The sequence below is a fragment of the Xiphias gladius genome, chromosome 11 (genome assembly GCF_016859285.1).
Source record: "Xiphias gladius isolate SHS-SW01 ecotype Sanya breed wild chromosome 11, ASM1685928v1, whole genome shotgun sequence".
Lineage (NCBI taxonomy): Eukaryota > Metazoa > Chordata > Actinopteri > Istiophoriformes > Xiphiidae > Xiphias > Xiphias gladius.
Window position 1 is genome coordinate 3,804,553 of NC_053410.1, and position 23,141 is coordinate 3,827,693.

Genomic DNA, 23,141 nt, shown 5'->3' on the forward strand with positions numbered 1-23,141 from the left:
CCACAGCAGCGCCGGCCTCAGGCTACTGGATGATATGGATCACCGCGGTTTTAAAAGTACCACTCAACTCCTGCTGGGCTGGAGCAAATCCAACCCCTTCGGAACAACCTTTAGGCCTCCATGTGAGGTGATGGGGCGTCGGGCCGAAACTCTCTGCGGTCTTCAACACAGTTTTGAAAACACAGTTTTTATTAGCATTTCTATCAACACTTGGAAATTGACCCTCTTCGCAGCCAGTGTGTACGCAACTATTACATGTGCCGTCAATGCGTCAGTCAGTCGTGTGGAATCAGTTATGCGTCCCTCGCAGACAGTTCACATGCCGCAGCCACTGTTCTCTCCTGTGCTCCTTTTACACGATCGATGAAAACCCCAGACAGAAAGTCCACAAATGCTTCATTCAATAATGTCTCAATAATCCTTAATTAATCTTTTCCGCCCTACTCTGTCTAAATCATCATCCACGGTACTGCGTTGTAAGTAAAGTGGATGTAAACATCAAAGCTTTTCCTCTGTTTGCCTAATTATTGCAAGTGCCGTCAGTCCCATGAGATCCAAAATCTAGATGCATGGATTTTTGCTGCTTGCAATTTTTTTTTCCTTTTACTCGTTGCGAATTTACATGATTTGCACAATTGCACCTTTTGTCTTTAGTCACATATCGAAGATGTTTTCAAATTCAGATTTCTCGGTTAAAGTATAGCATTATTATGAGGAAAACGTAGCTAAAATCTAATAAGTAATAGTACTCTTAATATAGGAGGGCTTCTGTTAGTTCTATTATTAGCCAATTGGCCTACTTTCAGCATATGAATATAAAACTGGGACTTTAAAAACATTTTATCGTGTTTTATCATGGGAGCGAACAGCGTAGGTTAGACCTCTGTTCGCTTTATTGTATTCATCTTGCATTCTCGATCAGAGTCTCACCATTCTGATAGACGTGCACGGTACTCTGGTTCACACATTTGTTGGATTTTGATATACTTTCGTGGACAAAGTGGCTGGCGGCAGCCGACAGGAGCGCTACTTAATCCTTTTACCTCACGGCGTCCCCGCGAGCCGGGCAAGCCGACAGCTCGTAAGTTATCGCGAGATCTCTTGTGGGCGGCGTTACGGGTCCTATGACATCTCGCGATACGTCGGTAGCGTTACCCCATTTTCCAGCAGACTCTCTGTCGGTCGGGATTTCGGAACCACGGGAAAATCACCGGAAAGGGCTTTGGTGATAAAACCGCTCGCTTTGGGAGAGGATACCACATTATATGGTCACACAAACACGTAACGAGCTACTTTATCCAGTATTTCATCATGGCGGCTGAACTATGAGGTAAGGGCAGAGTGTAGTATGTGTAATGTGAAAGAATGTCCCTGACGGGCTGACGTTAGCTTCTCACTGGTAAGCCTGCTTGCTAGCTCCGTTGACATATACGTTAGCGCGGCTAGTTGGTCGTTTTCACCCGGTCTGTCTTACTAATGTCAGCTTCTAACTGTCATATTGGTGTGTGGAGGCTGTCTAATACTGGCCCGTGTAACGGGACCAGAGCGGCAAGAAACTGGAAGACGATGCAACCCAGCTAGTATTAACAGCTAGCCAGTATGTTAATGTTAAATCACTGCATCTGCACTGCCTGCCGGTGACCTAACGTTGACACCGAGTGGTCATTTGTGGTTAACCTCAGCTTCGCTGGCAGCCGGGGTCGGTTGAGAATAAAATGATGATTCAACAAGGTCGCTGACACTGCTAGAGCAGACAGCGACCTCCAGGGTGGAGGTTTTCACTCTTAGCCTAGCGTTGGCTAACATGAAATGTTAGTCACAGCTGCCCATCTAGCTACCTGTCCAGTCGGAACACCTTCTGAGGATCATCCGTTTGGAACAAAACAAAAGCCTGTGTGGAGCGAAGTCCGAGGAAATGATACGCGGAAGTGACGGTGAATTATCAGAAAGACCTTTCTTTTTAGAGAAAGCACACTAATCCTGCGTGAGTAGAGGTGTACTTTCAGCGTTTGTGGTTGACAAAGGTTACCCAGCTCAATCGGTGAAGACCAGTAAGTTTCCATGGTTACGTGGATGCTGGCAGGCCCTTTTAAAGGTCGGAGGATTGCAGATGAAAACACCATATCCAGTGAGTTAAAGTGCACACGGTGCTAAGTTATATTTGACTACCATGTTGGTAAAAATACTCAGCAATAGCCTTGATCCAGCACCAAAATTACCTCATTTCTATTTTGTTTTGAATGATTTAGAAACTACTTCTTGGAGTTTTCGAAGTGCAAAGACACATTTGCAAGCAATGTCTGTTTTTCATGAGCACCTCCTGTAGATAACACCAGTGGTGCAGGAAGTGCCCAGTTCCTTTACTCAAGTAAAGTACTAATACCACTCTGTAAAGATATTCACTTACTCATAAAAGTCCGGTTTTAAAATTTGACTTAAGTAAAACTATGCACATATAATAAGGAAACTTACTTTAAGTATTAAAACATATTCACAAATGTGCCGTGTGACTGTTACACCATTATATATCATATCATTAGATCATTATTACTCATGCATCAATTTAAAAGCAGTATTTTACCGCTGTATTTGGTTGAGGTCGAGATAATTTAGAGAGAGACAAGAGGTAGGGGAGAGAGACGGAATGACCTGCAGCAAAGGGCCTTGGCTGAATTTGAACTCAGGCCAATGCAGTAAGGGCTCAGCCTTGAGATATATAGATATATACTTGTGTGTGTGTGTGTGTGTGTGTGTGTGTGTGTGTGTTTGTATATATGTGTATATGTGTGTGTGTGTGTGTGTGTGTGTGTGTATGTATGTATGTATGTATGTATATATCTCGAGGTGGAGATCATTGAAATTATTCTGTACAGGACTACAACTAATAATTATTTTTCAGTATTGATTAATTTGATGGTTATTTTCTTGAGTAGTCAATTAATTGTTTGGTTTGTGAAAATTAAGATAATAGTGAGAAAAGCTGTCACATATAATTGTTTAATTGAAAAAATTATCAAAAGATTAATTTGTTATTAAAATAATTGTTAGCTGCAGCCCCATTTAGATCTTGGTGTTTTCTGTCTTTTTGTGTTTCTCAGTGTGTAACACTATCCTCATGTCAAGGCTGCTCAAAAGTCTCGATGAGTAAAGTTTCAGTGAAATCTGTTGTTCCGAAGTCTGTTGGGAGTTTTCTTATCATGTAATATTTGGTGACGATAGTTTGCATTTTCTCTGTAATACTGACTAAAAGAGACAGAACTAGTCATAATGGGCATGTGTGGGGAGCATTACTGTTATTTCAGATATACTGCTTGCAGGAGTAAGGCAGTATGTTTCACCCATGATTTGTACTTGGTCTACTCTATGTGCCTAGCAGCCTCATCAGCATTCGTCCCTACAAGGAGCTCCTAAAATCCTATCAAGAGCTGTATATGTGAATAACCTTCTCCACCTGAATGTTACTTCATGACTTCAATTGATGTGACCCCCACTAAAACGTTTGCAGCTTAGGTGTGTGTGACAAATCCTTTACAACCAATTTTATTCATATAGTCAGAGGTAGAGAGACACATTCGGCAGTGTTGGTTCATTTCAGGAAAGTGAATCAATTTAATTAAGTTTTAAGTTCTGTTATTAGTGGTGATTTATGTTTCTGAGATCCTGGTGTGCTGAAAAATTTACAGTGCCTGTATAATCACACATTTCCTTTTTTCTTTATCAGAAGTTCGCCTGTCAGCAGTAAACTAGGTTCAGTCAGAGTTCAGCGAGTTCAGGGGTGTTCAGGAAGGGCACTTTGTTTCCCTGCTTCAAATGAACTATAAATCAGGACCACATAATACAGTTTCTTGTAGCATATCATAGGACTGCATTCAACACAGTAAAGAGTTCATTACATTCAAGTCTGATAGCTTCAAAGGCCAGAATTCACAATCTTATCCACCAGCATCAAAAGGGGGGTGTGTTGTTAAACAGGCTTAGACTAGCCCGTTGGATCAGGCGGCTAACCCACTTAATAGATTATTTCGATCCATATTACACACTTATATTTCGTATCAAAACCTTAACCTGGAACCTAAGATCTCCCTCATATGAAGGCAGTAAGTTTTCCCTTCCTGCAACAATTAGTGGGTTAGTAGCACTAAGAAAAGTCTTTTGGGATAATGGAGTGTTCGGGCTGCTCTTGATTCTTTGGTTGACTTTTTAGTTTGAATGCCTTTTTATTTTAATACTTGTATCATGAATATACAGTTTTACTATTGTAGACCTGTTCAGGGTTAAACTAGAAAGTCACATGGTGAATCTATAATGTGTTGGCATTTTCCTTGTAGTATGAGCAAGAAAATGACTTCATGACCCTAAGATTTCCCAGTGCTGTGCTTCAGTTGTGCTTGTTAACATCCATGGCTTTTTATATTGTGATAGTGCTAACATTAGCTAGCTTGGGAGGCTGGTGAGCATGATGGTGAGGAGGGATGGGAGGAGGGAGCCCGAGGGAAGGATGGAGTAATGCAGGAGGAGCTGATGGAGATACTGCAGTGGCAACCCTGTGTGTGTGTGTGTGTGTGTGTGTGTGTGTGTGTGTGTGTGTGTGTGTGTGTGTGTGTGTGTGTGTACTGGGTGTGTAGGGGTCCTGTCATTTTTCAGGCCTCACCACTTGACAGCAATGTGATAATAATGTCATGGTGTGTGTTGGAGAAAGAGTGATGCAGAGCTTAGGGTCAGTGTCAGAGGCTGTGTTGAGAGTGGGTGTGTCTTTAGTGTGTCTGTGAAAAAGAAGGAGACTATGGAGAGAGAGAGAGCGTGCTTGCATGTGTATGTGTGTTTGTGTGGTTGTGTTTGAGGCAGGGGCTGTGTGTTATATCCAAATGCGTGTGTGTGTGTATCTGTGGGCGTATATAGAGTGTGAGAATGCTGATGTGAAGAGGCTGCAGTTATTAGTATCAACACCAGCGTGGCTTAACCATCCACACAAGATAAAGTCTAGGCTGCAACTAATTATTATTTTCATTTTCAGTTAATCTGCAGATTATTTTTTCGATTAATGAATGAATCATCTTGTCTGTAATATGACTGTAAATGAAAATGCCCATTATCATTTTCCCAAAGACCAAGGTAACATCTTTTGATGTCTTGTTTGGATTCACCAACAGTAAAACAGCAAATACTACTACTCTACTTCAAACCTGAAAAATCGGAGACCAGGTGCCTGAGGATTTAGGGCTTTAGTCAGCACAGTGAGCTAAATAAACAAGCATTTTGTGGTGTGTCTTGCATTTCTGGGCCCAATTATATGTTTGGTGTTGCCTTTTTCTCATTTCTGTAGCTAACTTGCCAAACACAATTGAGGTGATGTCATGTTGATACATTAAATACATATAAGGACACAGTGGACTTAAAAATTGCTAGAGGAGCAAGCAATGGATTTATAAGAAATACAACTTTCTCCCAGTCTCTCATATTACTTTACCACATTACCACTTTGAGAAATTTTCCCCGTAAAGGTGCTATATGTAAATTTCCTTTGCCACCGAACGTGGTCTCTTTCCGGTAGCGGGCGGTGATGATGGTTGCTTGCCAAGAGCTTCAGCCACGGTTTCATTTAAAAGACAAGAGGTTAGAATACGCCCTCTGGGCAGCGCTGCTTCTTCGTCCTTTCATTTTGGACTGAGAGCAGACTGGACGCTACAGTGACTCGCTGTCAGAAGGTGATGAGACAGACCGGCTGGGCCGGGGCTAGCTGGTTGTGTGAAAGAAGTGATAGAAATAGAAGCAAAACAAGAGTTAACACTGGTGTTGCTTTCCGCCGCTGGAGACAGTTCTTGGTGAGTAAAGGAATGAAATTTGATGCTGAACTCACAACTTTTCTTCTATACTGGTGAGTAAACAGCAGTTAAGGCTTAAAGTGGCTATGTAGCAATCGCAAAAACTTACATAAAGCCTCCCGATAAATCTCTCTGATTTGATTCAGTTTTGACATGAATTTATTGCAATAAATCTCACTGTGTTATGATGCATCTCAGTTCTTGATTTCGCTGCTCTTCTTTTCAAATTTGCTGTTGTTACTGTTTATTAATTGTGGGGATGTAAGTATTGCTGTTTGCTCCAAGTGTCTCTATAACATCATTGTTGTCTCTCGCTTGGGGGTTATCTGTTTGGCATCAACAGCAAGTTCTGTTTTTTTTTTTCCAACTCCAGCCAAAAATTTTCATGTTAGTTTTACAGTTAAAAGTTTTCTGGTCTGACAATCAGTCATTGTTGCCGTTTCCTTATTAGGAACTCAATGGGATGCTCTATTTTATATGTCGTATGTTGAATACAGCGTCAGGAGTGTGCTTTTAAACATGCTGCAATGTTCATAAATTACTTGACTGAATAGTTTTGCACTACTCTGATTGAAAGGAACTTGTTCACTGTTACAAGGAAGGAAATATAACTAAGTCTGCTTGAGGGAAATTGGGAGCACTTTTTGCTAGAATGCACTGTACAACCCAGACTAAGGATAAGAGATGATATAAGATTAAATGTTCGAGTAACCAGCATTGTAACAGTTGGTGTACAGCTTTCCCAAATTAATTCATGGAAGAAGGGAAAGAGGAATGTTGGATGGGTAAACAGGAGAATGAGGGGGAGGGAGAAAGAGAGAAGAGTCTGAACCCTAATCTGTATCATGTTCTGAAGCAGCCTGAAGCGTGCGTGTGTGTGTGTGTTTGTGTGTGTGTGTGTGTGTGTGTGTGTGTGTGTGTGTGTGTGTGTGAGTGTGAGAGAGACCGTGCGTGCGCGTGCTTTTATGTGTTTTTATGTGAGGGGCTTAAACAGGCATCTGCCACAAGCCTTGATAACAGACCAACACTCCAGTTACATCCCAATGCTCTAATTATACAGACTAATCCCACAAATACAATACGTGTACACAGGGAGAATAGAGCATAATATCCTCAACTACACACTGATGACAAAGGAAATAGATGCATTGTGGCTGCAACAAAGAACTATACGTGTATTCTTCTAATCAATAGTTTTAAGAGGTCATCAACGTTTCATTGAAGTTCAAATTAAGTGTGGTGGTGGATTTATAATTTGTACCCACTCTGAGACATGCAGCTCTACTAAGGCTAGATGAGACTATGATAAATGCAAAAATGTCATTTCAAGCCTACGCAGCGACCGGGTGAATTCAGTTAGTAACATGGATTCAGTATATCTTTTCACTGCTTCTACATTTTTGCAGGTGTCACAATCGGTTTGATTATCTTTGTCGTCAGTTTGCTTTGGCCTGAGGTATTGTGGTAAATTGACAATCAAACAAAAGTCACTTTGACTCACAGCTTTTGAGTTGTGAATCAAAGTTTTGGCAGCCTGACATCTCATTAGATTTTTGCAGCACGAGAAGTCATTCTTGTTCCAATTCCTGTAACTAAGGATGGGAGTTGATAAGATATTATGATACTAATGCCATTATCAGTTCTGCTTATTGGTCCGTTTCTTTATCGATTCCCTTAATGATTCCTGATCAGTTTTCTTTGTGGAAAAAAGTAGGCCTGGTCGGCGGTAGTTCTAGCAGCGGCTTCGACTCCACGGGAAACACAGAGCATCAATGCAACTGTTTCATTTTCTCTGAGTCTGAACACAGGCTTCAGCCTGAGAGCTAGCTGTAGCAACAGTCTGTCTGTCATCAACCATAATGGATGAAATGAGAGAACGTTTTTACAGCATTCGTTTTCATTTAGCCTTTCATAGACAAAGAAAAAATCTGCTAAGCCTACCTGTGTGGCGCTACTGTTATTATAACATAGGATATTTACTCTCGGTAATGGATGTGCTGCTCGGTTTTGGGAAGCAGTGGCACTTGTGCGTAGAGTGTCAAATACATGGCACTCCTGGAATTTAAGCCCATGTTGCATAGAAAGATGCTTCAGCATATTGCTTGTGCCGCCACCCTTGCTTGAAATTACCATTTTACAGACACTGCAGTGTTTCCCTCAGGTTGAGAGTTTATTTGTGGTGGTGGGTGGTGCGGCGTTTGACCGACGTGTATGCAGGGACTCATGCAGTTAAGTGGGGGGGAGTGTGACCCAGGTTATTTTCTGTAGCTACAATTTCCAGATGTCCCCTAAACGTCTCACATGCAGGGCAGCCATGCTTTGGACCGTTTCTTCCTCCCTGCTATGACTCCTCCTTATTGCATGTTTCCAGCAGCTTAGACGCATGAGTTTGACCTTATTATTTGGAAAAACGCAACTGTCAGAAAAACATGCCAGCATCGACAAAAGCAATTGATAAGCTTGGAGGCATAAGACTGTGGTGGTTCGGACAGTTTTGGAGCCAACTCTCAACTGGAACCTGTTCTCGATACCCATCCCCACCTCTAACGTCACCTAAGGACAACACTATGCATTCTGCTGCAGTGTACCTCCTTCGTGTTCATTCTGGTTAAGAACCCACGAAGGACTTTTTTTTTTTTTTTTTTTTTTTAATTAAGCCACGCTTTCCAACTGTGACCAGCTGTTGAGCATCTCACATAAATTCTTACAGTTTGGGGTATTTTTTCCTGCAGTCAGTTCAGATCATATTGTGACCGAAGTAACATGCTTTAACATAGCGGACAAGCAGTTTGATCTCTTCCATTACTAGTTTAGTTTCACTAGGTGAAAAATCTACTGTAATTGCTCAACTGCTTCAATATTCTCTCAGCGGCAGCCGTAAAAGTGTGTGCCTGTGTGTGTTTGCGTAGGGTGGGCTTTGTTCCTCTGACCTAGTTAAGCTGGTTACTTTGTCCTCCTACTCAGATGATAATGGGACACACACACACACACACACACACTCACAGTGACACTCTCTCTACTACACCCTTCAATAGGCCAAGGACAGTTTTCAACGGAAAAAGTAGTCTCAGTGAAAATGTCCACAGCATTGTCTGAGTAACTGTTTCTGGAGAGAGACATTGCAGTTGTGTTTTTTGACAGTGTGAGCACTACAGACTAAATTCCATCCATCTCCATTACATTGTGGTTTTGGTAGAAGTCTGAGAAGAGGATATGTTAGTACATCATTAAATAAAACTAATAGTACATGGCTAGATACCATTAGGGCTTAATGGGAAAAGGCTTTTTGTGAACTGACCCTTTAACTGGGTTTGTCTTCATCCCATAAAGAGAACACCAAATGTTTGTTTACATCAGACTTGGAAGAAAGTCAGCAACCCACGCATACACTCGAATACCCTCATTAAGTCCTTGTCTCTTGCAATGTGTGTCACGTTATTATTATGGTTATAATGAGTTGTCTGCTGGTCACAGTGAAACAAGGGAGGGAGGCAAGTCTGGATCTGATTAACATACCTCTGCTAGGGCAGAGTAGGGAATGTCACACAGGCATACAGTATATGGATGTAGTATCGTGAGGGTGTAGGGCAATGCTTTAATTCATATTTTTTTAAACAGATAAAAAAAATATAATTCAGACATAAACCTTGAATATCATGTTTTCAGCTTCTAAATCAATTTCTGAAAAAAATGTCCCATCAGGACTTCTGTTTTTTATTGCAGTTAAATTGCTGATTTGGCAGTAACTTTTAGGCAACTTTCTTGGGTGGGTGGGTTTTATATCTATACAGATGGGTTTTTTTTCCAACAAACGTCGCATGTTCTCAGAAAAGTCCTCTTAAAAACACAGTTTTCCTGTTCTTTTGGTGTCTTCTAGTTTGTAACTTTCCAGTTTGTATTTCGTATAAGAAATGCTGACTTAAAAAAGACTCCAGTGGAGCTTTTTACAGGGCAACGGTAGAAAACTAGCGTTTACTGTGGTCAGCTCCCAAGTGAGAATGTGTGTTAGTGTGAAGCAGAGTGGTTCTGAAAAACAAGCAAGTATGCTCAGGCAGCCTGCCCTGCATAAATAAAGGTTTGCTGCCCCGTTGACATGCACAAGCATGGCTGAGACACAGTCCAGTCTCTTGTGAACTGGCACTAGTCTGAATACCAGATGACAACAGCATTGATGCAACCCCCCCCCCCCTTTTCATACAGACGAAACCAAAATGTGTGATTTAAAAACATGCAACTGTGTATACCTTATTGAGAATTATTGTATTTATTTGCTTTGTGTGTGTGCATATATCACTGCATCAAAACAAACTTGCAAGGTACGGCAACCATAATCCTATGAGGCTCGCTGGACTGGAGACCAAAAGGACAGCTGAGTGGAAAATTTACTCCGGACTCGTGCTGGAAAATCGTTTCCTCTGACTGAGTTTGGCTACTGTATCAGCACCTTTGGCAGGTGACCAGCCATTATATGGTCCTCTTTAATGTGCTGTTAAGCATCTAGTTGGATTTCTGAGCTTGCTGAAAAAAGCAAGCCCCTTCACTGGCACCAGCATTTCTGTGGTTCACCAGTGAAATGCTGTTACGTTGAAGTGTTTAAAATTCCAAAATTATTATTATTTTTTTTATTTTACTGCCTTACTGAGCAGGTAAATACTCAGTGAGTAGGGATGATATTGATCACTTATACTTTTCCTCTGTTTTTCTAAATATGTCCCAGGTGTTGTGTAGCTGCAGACGACTGAGTGAACCATGGCACAGTTCCCCACCACATTCACAGGTCAGTACGTGTGTGCGTGTCTGACATGAAAGAGGGGGATAATGAAAGTTGATGTTCATAATTTACTCGCAGGGTTGTCAGCTAAGTATTGCGAGCAGTTTGAGCAAAACAACATTGCTCCATGAATTCACCGTAATATTGCACAAGTCCACCAGAAGACAACGCAGCTTCTCGTGAATCCACTCTGATTTTCCATAAGCATTTTAACATCCACATCTTAAAATCTCCCAAGGATCATTTATCAATCTGTGAAGTACCTAGAATTATTTCAGGGGAGAGGCAGAATAAAGTCACATGAAAACAAAACAAGTCAAGCCAACCTCAAAAGTGTAGTGATCCAAAATCAGTAATCTCCTAGAATCAGTTTTACCAAAAATGAGGACATATGAGTAGATCTAGCTACTATCATAGAAACAATTGCCAAAACTTGTATCAAAGAAAGCCTGGAGGCAGACAGATCTCCCATCAGGACAACGACAAACAGATGGAGACAAAGACAAACTGACACCAAATGCTTAAAAACCACACTGTGAGAGATTTGTCAGGCTATAAACAGATTTGTAACCGTAAGATAGAACATACTGCATACTTGTCTCTGTGCTGACTGAGGACTGGCCACTCAAACTTCGTTTATCTGTGGTATTCTGTGAATCTTCACAGACTTTATCTGTGGTACATACTGCAAAAGAAACAACTGAGGCTGAAGTTGTTAATAAAGTCATGGCTTATATTCCACAGAACATCTAGTCTTATATCAAATTATTGATATCATCAATAAATACTGTAGTATTGGACAGGTATCGACAAAAATAGCCATTTGGAATATTAATTACAGTGAAAACGTATTGCCAGTAGCTGATCCAGGGTGTATATGTAAAGACAACTGACTAAGCATCATTTGTCTTTTCAAAGAGTTAACAAGAGAGATAAAGCAAATACTGTTTCTGTCAGCAGTAATTGTTCTTGCATTTCAAAATGAGTCAGCATGATTCACTAAACGTGTAAATTGCCAGTAAATGGTAAAGGATGAAGGCGTTAGTTGGAACTAAAGGGGACCACTTTTCCGATAAGCGAGGTTCTCTGATCGTGCATCTAATGCAACCGAGTGGAAACCGGGCTATTAACAGAGCAGATCGGCAAAAAAGACTAATAACTGAGTAAGGCCACTGACAGACCAATAGAGCAGACTGGAGTCAGTGTTTTAGTGGCTTGTGGGAGCCCCTTACCGTCAAACCAAAAACATACAATCGTAAAGTTATTTATATTGTTACAGTTAAGATGATAGATGCTGGATAACACCCATCCACGAGAGACTCAGTCCCTCATCTGTCCATTCTTATTTTCTTTCTTCATCAGTTTCTGAGTTGACACTATTTCTCCAGTGTTACTTAATAGGAAATCTCTGACAGGAACTGAAACTCAGGACCGACACTTTCTTTTCATGCCTCCCTTTTCTGCTTCTGTCTGTGTCCGGCTTCGTCTTTGCCTTCGGGTTTGGTATCTAATCTGTAACTTTGTGTTCGTTTTTTTTTTTTTGTGGGTGTGATAGGTCCAGATGTGTTTCTGATCTCAGTGGATGAGAGAGCCAAACATGATCAGCAGTTTCACAGCCTTTCTCCGACTGCCGGGGGTTACATCACAGGTAACAGTACCCCCACCCCCACCCCCATCTACACACCCCAATTACAGTAAGTGAGCTCTCTGGAAGTCCACAGAAAGACTGGACTTGATGAATTGTGGATTTGTTCATCCCTCAGCACTCGCAGACCTAATGGGCATATTCCCAGGAAGTCCGCGAGTGTGATGAAACCTGGACATTTGGATTCAGCCATGGTCTGAAGTGGCCTTTCTTTTTAGATCTGCGCTGTGAACTCACATCCTGTTTGTGTTTTTCTGTCAGGTGACCAGGCCAAGAACTTCTTTCTTCAGTCAGGGCTGCCCCCTCCCATCCTGGCCCAAATCTGGTGAGTCACATAGCCAGGACGTTGCTTATAGCTCACAGGCTAGCAAATATTAAGTAGCCAATTCCTTCATTTCCTTATTTAAAATAATGCATGCTGGAGAAGTTTGGCAACAGTTTGTTCACACCAGTGGTTCTTAAGGTTGTTACAGTTTTTGTGCAGCAGTGCATCATTTCTTCCTGAACACTGGTAAAATACTTTATCCTCTGTGCCCTGCAGGGCTCTGGCTGACATGAACAGTGATGGCCGTATGGACATCCATGAGTTCTCCATTGCCATGAAACTCATCAAACTGAAACTCCAGGGGCACCCTCTGCCCCCTACGCTTCCTCCTAGTATGAAACAACCCCCACTGCCTTTACCCCCACAGACTGGCTTCGGTAAGACACACACAAAATCCCGCAGCGTACTGTTTTTCTTTTTGTAATTTGTTATTGTTTTTGCTGTGGTGGGGCACTGCTGCTTACAGTTAATAGAGAGGAAAAACTGCGCGCAGTTTAATGTCATAACATAGATGTAATCTTTTGTGGCTTGTGACAACTGCTCGTGATCAAAGTCTTCGGATGTCTTGTTGATCTTGAAGAAGGGCAGTGGCAGTGTGTACTGGTAAAACACTGCACATATATTTGATAGCAGCTATATTTGATAGTTATAATGCCAGTATAGAGTAATACTGGTCCTCTCCTTTAGGCTCGCACTGTGGCTCTCACACCCATTTAGCAGTATAAATATATAATGTCAAATCCAGAACTAGAGAAATACTGATTGTAGTTTTCTCTCATGTCTTTCTCTAATGCCTCGCGCAGCTTTTGACAGATAATGTGTATGCAAAGACAATGTCTGATAATCATGTACTGTGTAACTGTTTATCTTCAGGCATGCCCCCCATGGCTCCCATCCCGACTCCCATCCCAGCTCCTTTGCCAGGCGTGCCCCCGCTTCCCCTGCCCCCTCTCCCTGTTGGGGTGTCTCCCCCACTGGTCTCGTCTGCCCCACCACCCATCCCCCAGCCCATCGCCAACGGAGCTCCCCCCACAGGCATGATGCAGCCCATCTCAGGCTTTTCCCACCCAGGTAACATAACAACAGCGGGGAAGGGAGGGTTGGAATTTTTGTGTTGCATCTGTAGCAACTGTGAGTGTGGGCACAGGTCTCAGTTTTAAGTTTCTGTTTACATTGTAGACAGACAGGTGATGGATTATGTCTGTGTGAACAATGTATTCATCTCAGTAACAGCTAACTGTGTTTTAGTAAAGTTGGAGCTTTTTAGAAGAGACAGCACATCTGGCTTCGAGCCAAGTATAGCAGCTTCGAAATCAGTGTTTGAATTTGTTATTGACTTACTTGAATTTGTGGCACACCATAAAAAAATTACATGAAACGCTTTACAAAATGTATATGCTGCTTGACGTCAAGTGAAGAAGTTGAGTATTTGACCGCAGCCTCAGACTAAAGTGTACTCTTTTCTGTCTGTCTCAGCTCCATCTGTCAACAAGTCTTCTTCGTTTAATCGTTCCAGTACCAAGTTGCAGAAGGGGCCATCCTTTGACATTGCTAGGTAGGTTAAATAATTAGAAATGTTGTCACCCTTTTGCTTGATGACATTCTATTAAAATTAGAAAATTGAAGGTAAAAAATTGTCACATCTTTTTTTCCCCAATATCTTGACAAGCTGTCAGCTTGGTCATGTTTAACCTGTGTTTCTTTTTTAACTCACTTAATTAGTCTCTTGGCCTTTATGTGTCAAGTTAATTTACACCGATCAGCCACAACATTAAAACCAGTAACTTGTTTCAATTTTGTGGCTGATGGGTGTAAATGTGGGCTGTAAACTTAAACCTCTCTCGACGCTTTGGAGCAATTTTGATTGCGCAACCTACACCACATATTACTTTTCCTTTTGCCCTGCTTTGTGGCAATCCTTGGGTATGCCTTTTCATTGCTTCTCTTTTTGCTGTAAGTAATATCACTGCACTCTGTTATTTGTCCCAGTAGTCAGCCCCCGTCTGATTGGGCCGTTCCTCAGTCCTCAAGGCTGAAGTACAGACAGCTTTTTAACTCCCATGACAAGATGATGAGTGGACACCTCACCGGTACACACACACACACACAAACACACAAACATATCATCATTTGTGATAATATTTCTTTCATGCTTCCTACAGCATTTAAGTGTGTGTGTGCGCATGTTCCAGGTCCCCAGGCTCGTACTATTCTGATGCAGTCTAGTCTTCCTCAGAGTCAGCTGGCCACAATATGGTCAGTACATTGCATAATCACCTGAAATTCAATCATTTAATCTTTATCAAAACAGGAGACGCACTTCAAGGACACTAGAGCTTCAACAGGAATTTGCTCAACCTTTTTCTCCTCTAGGAGTCTATCAGATATTGACCAGGATGGAAAGCTAACAGCTGAGGAGTTTATCTTGGCCATGCACCTCATAGATATGGCTATGTCAGGGTTACCGCTACCCCCTGTGTTACCACCAGAATACCTCCCACCCACATTCAGGTAAATACTGTAAACAAATACCACATTAACCGACTAACTGACGGCAGTATGTGTGCATATTTACGCAACAGTAAGCGCAGATACTTACAGATATTAATTTTAACAGCAGTTGATGTTTTTTACAGTGTCAGGTAAAAGTAGGGGTGAACTACATTAATAGTTTTTACCCTTTTATGTTTTACAAAGAAACGTTATAAACATGATAAATGCAAACTATTTATATATTTTAGTGTTTATATTTCGCTGGTTATTTTAAACTGTGAACATAACTTGAAGTAATACAATGTGTCCCACAGATGTGTGGAGTGACATTATCGAACGAGTAGGTATTGATGTCTTGTGCGTTATCGCTGTTTTTGTCTGTGTGTTAAAGGCGTGTACGAAGCGACAGTGTTCAGTCGGACCAGAAGAGCGTCCAGGAGGAGGTGGAGGAGGAGACCGAGAGCAGCCAAGAAAAGAAACTACCAGGTTTGGAGCTATGTCAGCTCGAAGGCCCTACTCTATGATTTATGATGAACAGAGATGCTTCAAGAACAGCAAATAGTACTCATGTCCAACAGTAAAACACTTAACATAAACACCTTTAACACCTATATTGGCAGTTTCTCATAAAAACTGTCTGCATGTGCAGTGGTGATGGTTGTTATCCCCCCCCCCCCGTTTCTTATTGAAGGCCAACACTTCGTAGTGTTCAAGCAAAACCAGAAGAATGGTGTGGCTGTTGCCATTTTTTGCTCTGTATTATGCATTCACTTCTTTTAAACGCTACGTCATAGCCATTTTATGCTCTTTACATTGACTCCTTTTGTATCTCCACAGTTACATTTGAGGATAAGAAGAGGGAGAACTTTGAGCGAGGAAACCTCGAGTTGGAGAAGAGACGTCAGGCTCTGCAGGAGCAGCAGAGGAAAGAACAGGAGAGACTGGCTGCGCTGGAGAGAGAGGAACAGGAGAGAAAGGTAGACTATATTTACTATACTGATTCCTCATTACCACACTGTGCATTCAGAATTTGAATCGTTCGTGGTTTATTGCTTGTATATAAGGCCATACATTTTTTCTGCACAGTGCTGTTAGTGTACCAGCCACAATCTCCACTGTCATAAAATGGATGAGTAAATTATTAGAATTTATTTGAAAACTGGGAGGAACTAAAAATAATTAGGGTGACCCATTGTAAAATGACAGAGCTGTTTGTTCTGCCAGCTCATTTTTGTAAGTTTTTGTTTCAGGAGCGTGAACGTCTAGAGCAGGAGAGGAGGCGACAACAGGAGCTAGAAAAACAGCTGGAGAAGCAGAGAGAGTTGGAGAGGCAGAGGGAAGAAGAAAGACGCAAAGAGATAGAGAGAAGAGAGGTAAGAAGAGAGGCAATGAGAAAAAGAGGAAATGATTACCAAGTATCTGCATTTTAATTGAAAAGTTACGGTTGACTTGATGTTCAGCTCCACAGATGTTTAATTACATCTGTTGCAGACAACTAAGAGGCCTTTCACTGCTCACCACTGCCCTCTTGACATCTCAGCTCTTAGAGTAAAAGCCTCATTTACACTTCTGCAGCAGATGGTTTGTTATGTATAATCAAGTGTGTAATACAGGTAATACAGGAATATAATATGATGTGATGTGATATCTTGCGATGCAGTTCTTTGAACTGTAATTTTGCGTTGTGAAAATAATCATAACTTTTCGGTGTGTGTGTGTGTGTGTTTCATATGTCCAGGCTGCTAAGCGTGAATTGGAGCGCCAGCGTCAGCTGGAGTGGGAGCGTCAACGTCGGCAGGAGCTTCTAACTCAAAGAAACCGAGAGCAGGAGAGTATAGTGCTGCTCAAAGCCAGGAAGAAGACCCTGGAGTTTGAACTGGAGGCTCTGGTAATCACACACAGGCACTCACACCTAGTCGCATGATCAATCATGCTAGTGAACAAGAGAATATAGCCCCTTTCAACCAGAGGAAGTCATGTTGTGGAAATCTGACAACATGACGTACTGCATGGCAGTTGTTTAGAATCATAGCAGATTGGTATAAACTGGCACAATCGTAGTTACCTCAGTTACACTCGCACTCAGTTACCAGCTTAAACAAGTCACTCGTGTGTAGAGAGTTACTCATCGGACTGATAGAGGGCGTGTCGATAGGTGTGACAATGCTGAGCTTGTTTCTTCAAAGATAAGCCAAAGCAATCGGCTAATACAAACAGGACGAACAGAACAGCCAACAACTAACTAGTATTAGGTGACAAAGATTTAGTCACCTAATACTCTGTAAATATAGCTGCAGCAACTTAATATTATATTCCCCTCCATTTCTCTTTCCCTTTCTCTAGAATGATAAGAAGACCCAGCTGGAGGGCAAACTGAAGGATGTTCGGTTTCGTCTGTCAGCTCAGCGGAGAGAGGTGGAGCAGACCAATCAGACCAGAGAAACACGCATTGCTGAAATCACCCTGCTACAGCAACAGCTGCAGGTACGCAAAACAAACGTAAACCATCAGAAAATAAACACAAATTGATGACAGAAGGTGTCGTGTTAATTTCTAGTTTTTCTTGACATTACTGTTCAGGACTCCCAGCAGTGGCTAGGGAGGCTAATTCCTGATAAACAGAGTCTCAATGACCAGTTAAAACAGGTTCAACAGAACAGCCTGCACCGTGAGTACTACATACACTTAACACACACTCACATGTACTGCACGTTACATACTATGACATGATGTCGGAGATATTTCTTGAGTGGATTTTTTGACATAAACTGAGAATGAGTAAGTCTGTGACTAATTAACCCGAGCTGATATCACGTTGTCTATGTGTGTGTATTTAGGTGACAGTCTGTCGTCCCTGCAGAAGGCTGTGGAGCAGAAGGAGACCAGCAGACAGCAGCTCAGAGAGCAGCTGGATGCTGTGGAGAGAGAGACAAGGGCCAAATTGCTGGAAATAGACGCTTTTAACACCCAGCTGAAGGTAAACCGCTAACCAATGCATTAAACCAGGACAGGAGAGGAAAGCCGTGGCTACACCAGCTCAACACATGGTCAAATAACTAAGTAATTTGCTGTAATAAACTAAATAGTTAATGGAATAACTTAACAGAATAGATGTAGCGGATTGATCACAGTTATTGTAGCTATTGGACATACATGCTGTCATTGAATAGAAAAAAAAAAGTTAATTGCATATTAAGTATTTAATCAAGCTATGAAGAGTAGCAGACAAATATCAGATATGAATCTAAAACAAGGCTATGTTGAAGGATGGCAATAAACCTGTAAAATGTACCTACTCTTGACAATTTGCACAAATGATTGTGCTACGTATAGTATTTGTATTGTTTATTTGTTTTTGTCAGGAGAGCACATTGCCAGTGCGTTCATGGTACTTTCACAAAGGTTGGAAGGTATTAACTTGTTTCTTCCACGTTTTTCATAGATGGACTCACCTCACTGACATCTATTGAAGGGGCCTGTTGTGTTACATTTGTTGTAAAAGTCTTAACTTTTTTGAAAGATACTCAAATAGAACTTATGACACTAAGGTTATTCATCCAAAATGTAACATTAAAATGTGGTAGTGGCATGGACTAAAACTTAGTAAACACAAAAATTCAGTGGTACTCTGATACATTGCTGTAGTACTTTACTAATTCAAATAAATCTATTTAACTAAACAGCCACTTAACCGATTACCTAGCTTGCTAACCCAGTAATTGTTTTGTTAAACGAAGCCTTGTCCATGTTCTAGACACTGGATCGGTGTTGTCACTGTAGCTCTAAACCATGTCCTGTCCCATCCCTCATAACCTCATCCTCAAACTAGTTTAATATAGTCACAATGTTCACATTTACTGACTCGTTAAAGGGTTGATGTTTATATCTAACTAGTGTATCTGTGTTTGTCTTTATGTCGATGTGTTATTGTGTATTAATGTCGATTGCTGTGTTTTTTGGAGAGAGCTAGCTGTGCACACTGAGTGGTTTCAGTCAGCTGCTTCATATAGCTTTCACCAACAATTTACTGTTGAGGGAGGAAGATGGAGGGATTGCTGTTATTTAATTCCTTAAGGTTGGAGCACAGCTGTCTGTCTATGTTTCGTAGAGCTTTCGTAGGACTTTTGTCCCTGTTTTTTAAATTATTACCTTCTGATTCTTCCAGAAGACAGAGTCAGGTCAAAAAGAGGAGAATTAGTCCTTTGGTGTGTTTCAGTGAGGAGGATGGAGAAAAAAAAGGAGAAAAGAGGGGAAAGCAGAGACAACAAAGACCACAATAGATTTTTTTAATGGCTAATCTAATGAAGTTGGTTCTCAGTTTTACTCAGTGTAGACAACATTACACAGTGATTTGGGAAGTGGTGCAAAGCCTTTGAGAAAAAGCAAAGCCAGCAGTGTTGGATGCCAGTTTTCCCCAGAGTAAGGTGCAGCCATGTCTCAGTGGTGTAATTCTTTGGAAAACAGAGGCATCGACCGCTGAGATGTGAACTATGTTTGACTATACTGCCCTCCGCCTTCCTTTCTACACCACTTCCTCCCCCCAAAATCTTCTCCTGTCACACTGCTGTGCCTCCTTTGTCCTCTATACCCACTGGGACTCCTCAAACTCCTCTTGACTCTTTTTTTTGCTTCCACTTGCTGTCCTCCTCTCTTTTTCATTCCTGCTTTTTCTTGACCTCTCGTCTTCATTTTCTCCATATTCTTTGTTTAATCCACATAATAAACCCTTCCTTTTATATTTTCTACTCCTTTATTTATCTCCGTCACTGGCCTTTGCGCCCTTGCCAATGCCAGTCTCTGTGTGAGTTCTATGCCAACCACTGTGCCAGGATAGAAGCCCTGCGACGCCAGCTTCAGGAGGAACAGAGAGGGAGACAGGTAGAGCACACTGCCACTGCTGGACTGGGGTGGTACTGCAGCTGGGATGCAATTGGTAACAAAAAATAATATCAAATTATATGATGACCATAATGCCTTTGATCGCAAACCTGGAACATAGAACAGTTTTTGCATTTGGGTTGGACCAGCACGGTCTGGTTTTGGCAGAATGTTAGAGAAGGGTTTACAAGTAAAACACTGTACACCCTCTTGTCAGACTACTAACCTGCAAGCTTCAAGTACTTTAGTCACTTTAGAAGGCTTTGCCATCTTTAACACTTACAAACCAGACTTTTAAAGATGCCTGGTTTGTGCAGACATTCCGGCTTAACACGTGTACTGCACTGTGCTGCCACTGCAGCCACTCAGACACTGGTGTGCTGTTTTTTCTAATCTCGCAAGGTCAGAGTCAGTAACACCTCTGTCAAGGAGGCACGCACTACTAAATACAAACTAATCAAATGCAAATAAATGCATTTTTTCCAAAACTCAGCATGTGTGACTCATTTACAAAACAGTAAAAAAAATTGAGAACTGAATATGAAAGAAAATGAAAAAGGTTAAGGAGAAATACTCATTTGTACCTGTAAACATAATTATTCACCAGATTCATTTTGTTTGGACTGGATTCGGTAGCCAGAAACTGAGTAAATGTCGACAGAGTGTATCGGCCTCATTGCTCACCAACAACTCTGTAGTAAATACATAAAAACAATCAAAAGCATCTACAAAACATCTTGGGTTCCAAGCTGTTACCTACCATCCAGTGTAGATAGTTCAGGGCTGGGCTGTACTGGGCTGTAACACCAGCTACACTTACTGTTGTAACAGCACATAACTCATCACAGTGAGTCACAGGAGCCTCTCCCTCTATGAGTCAGGGCCTTATTGAGCTCTCTCTTTTTTTTGTTTAATCTCTATTGATGAAAATGATCACACTTGCATCAGAGATTAAAATATTCATCCAGCCACCCTGACAAGCAATTTACAACGAATTGTGAAAGCAATTATCAAATTTCCACCCAAGAGCTAATGTCTTGGATTTTTTACAGATATTAAATTTACATGAAATTACAGTTGAATGCACGAGACCAACATTTAATAAGTAAACTTACCCAGCAGAACTTAACTGTAAGTGCATGTCTGTGTCTATAGAATGGTTGACACTGTGTGTGTGTGTGTGTGTGTGTGTGTGTGTGTGTGTGTGTATGTATATATGTAAATGTGTGTTTCAGTGCCAGGAGCAGGGACAGCTACAGGAGTGTGTGTCAGCCATCAGGGCGTGTCTGGCTCAGCTAGACTACGTTATAAAGGTCCACACAACAACCCAGCCTACCCCCCGCCCCTCTCTCTCTATTTTTTTTATTTTTCTGTCCATTTCATCTTTTGTATCTTTCTTTCCTTGTATTCCATCAATGACTCTTCATTCTTTCTTTCATCTCTTTTCTCAAATCACCTCTTCTTTACTTCATCCACCTTTGCTTCCTCTTTCGACCTCGTCTTCTCCCTCCAATGTCCTTTCCCCGTTTCATAGAAAAAAAAATCCCCCTCTCTTATCTTCCTCCTCTTTTCATTGCCAGGCTGGTGTTAGCTCACTACTTAGCCAGCTGGCTAACAATGCTTTCATAGTTAATGCTGTACGCAGGGGTGATGCTAAGCTAGCAATCATGCTAGGTTAGCAGGTGCACTAGATGAGGTGACTTTATGCTGGTGCTATACTAGTCTGTTTTACTAGATTACTATACTGTACTGTAATGCTACTGACTGTATACTACCAGGGGATGTTTCAGCCAGACCAGTAGAAGCTAGTAGAAGTTTACTAGGCTAATATGCTGATAAACTTTATTTGGTTGAGTGTGTGTCTGTGTCTAGTCTGTGTGTAGAGGAGTGTATGTTAGGCATGCTGTGTTGTCTCTTAAGTCCTCCACTTCTTGTGTCCGGTGATTTGGAGTTCTCCGTCTCTCCAAAGTTGTAGTTTTACTAGTCCGTCAGTCTCTACTCTCTGATTGGTTTGCCTGTTTCTGAAGGTTTCCTCACGTTGGTTGTTTGGCTGAAACACGACAGCTGCCTTGTGTTGTTATTGTAACAGAGTGTGTTCTAATGGCACAGCTGGTTGTCACGATTACACAGAACTGCCCCCTCCCCTGTCACATCCCTTGCCAATCCCCCACCCCTTTTTTGTTTTGTTTTTCTCCTTCTCCTCCTTCTTCTTCTTATTCTTCTTGTGCAAGCTCTGCCCCACCACTGTGACCGGAGCCCTGTGTTTTGGGCCGCATCTGTGCCAGGTAGTGACGAAGTCCTCTCCAAGTGACACTGACGTCCCCTCCCAGTAGAAGATTTATATAACAATCCCCAGACTTGACCAAAATGAGGTTCACTTTGGTCTGCTAAACATGCCAAGATAAATAAACAATTATATCTGCCACCCACAAGACATGATTGGTACATGACATCCATTTCGCAGTTGGTTTGCTAATTAGATGCTGGGATCACAGTGAGATATTCTATTACTAGATCGTACTAGAAAAAAGGCTAAATAGAACTGGATATGTTCTCACAAGCTTTGAAAGTGCTGTTGACCACAGTGCTGTGAGTGAAAGCCAGACTGTAGCTGGACAACTTTTTGTCACGCGTCCACACCAGCTTCAGCAGCTCGGCTGGGAGCAATCCACAGTCACAACCCCGCTCAGACAGAGAAACAAGAGCTGCACTGATGAAAGAGAGGAAATAGGAGGGGATACAGACGTTTTTACTGGACGCCTTGTCACTTACTGACTGCCCATTGTTCTTCTCCTGAGAAGTTTGTTTACCTCGCCGCGAAAAAACGCAACAGCATTGCTATACCATCCGTTGCAGGACACCTTGTTCTTCTTGTCGCTGAAGATAGTTCTTTATGACTCTGGCTGTATGTTTGGCGTTGTCGCGCTGCAGAACGATCAGACGCCTCCCTGGTGGTATTGCATGATGGTTAAGAATCTAAACACCTGAGGTGACTAAAAGCTTTGCACAGTACTGTATGTGGAGATGAAAAACATTTCTCCTAAGCTGTGTAACTCGGCCACAAAACAGGATGTTTGCAAAAAACAAGCCGCTCATTGAACTACAAGTTCATTCACAGCCTGCAGTTGTGTTGACCGACTGCAGGCAATAGTATACTGGGTGGCAGGTGAAGCGGGGTGTGTACATTTTTTTACTTAAAGTCAAAGG

The 23,141-nt window shown here is 41.8% G+C and overlaps 1 protein-coding gene across 1 annotated transcript in view; it reads left to right on the top strand.

Moving 5' to 3' along the window:
* The first annotated feature begins 1,171 nt into the window (after positions 1-1,171).
* The window catches only part of itsn1 (intersectin 1 (SH3 domain protein)), a 54,062-nt gene continuing 32,092 nt past the window's right edge, over positions 1,172-23,141 (top strand). Inside the window, exons 1-18 of the mRNA XM_040139580.1 lie at positions 1,172-1,330; positions 10,540-10,599; positions 12,149-12,241; positions 12,500-12,563; positions 12,780-12,940; positions 13,437-13,634; positions 14,040-14,118; positions 14,553-14,653; positions 14,756-14,819; positions 14,937-15,074; positions 15,448-15,542; positions 15,894-16,033; positions 16,307-16,429; positions 16,795-16,944; positions 17,400-17,540; positions 17,637-17,724; positions 17,894-18,033; positions 19,851-19,934. Coding sequence (XP_039995514.1) covers positions 10,572-10,599; positions 12,149-12,241; positions 12,500-12,563; positions 12,780-12,940; positions 13,437-13,634; positions 14,040-14,118; positions 14,553-14,653; positions 14,756-14,819; positions 14,937-15,074; positions 15,448-15,542; positions 15,894-16,033; positions 16,307-16,429; positions 16,795-16,944; positions 17,400-17,540; positions 17,637-17,724; positions 17,894-18,033; positions 19,851-19,934 — 1,887 coding nt within the window. The 5' untranslated portion in view covers positions 1,172-1,330; positions 10,540-10,571. The remainder of the gene's footprint in view (positions 1,331-10,539; positions 10,600-12,148; positions 12,242-12,499; positions 12,564-12,779; positions 12,941-13,436; positions 13,635-14,039; positions 14,119-14,552; positions 14,654-14,755; positions 14,820-14,936; positions 15,075-15,447; positions 15,543-15,893; positions 16,034-16,306; positions 16,430-16,794; positions 16,945-17,399; positions 17,541-17,636; positions 17,725-17,893; positions 18,034-19,850; positions 19,935-23,141) is intronic.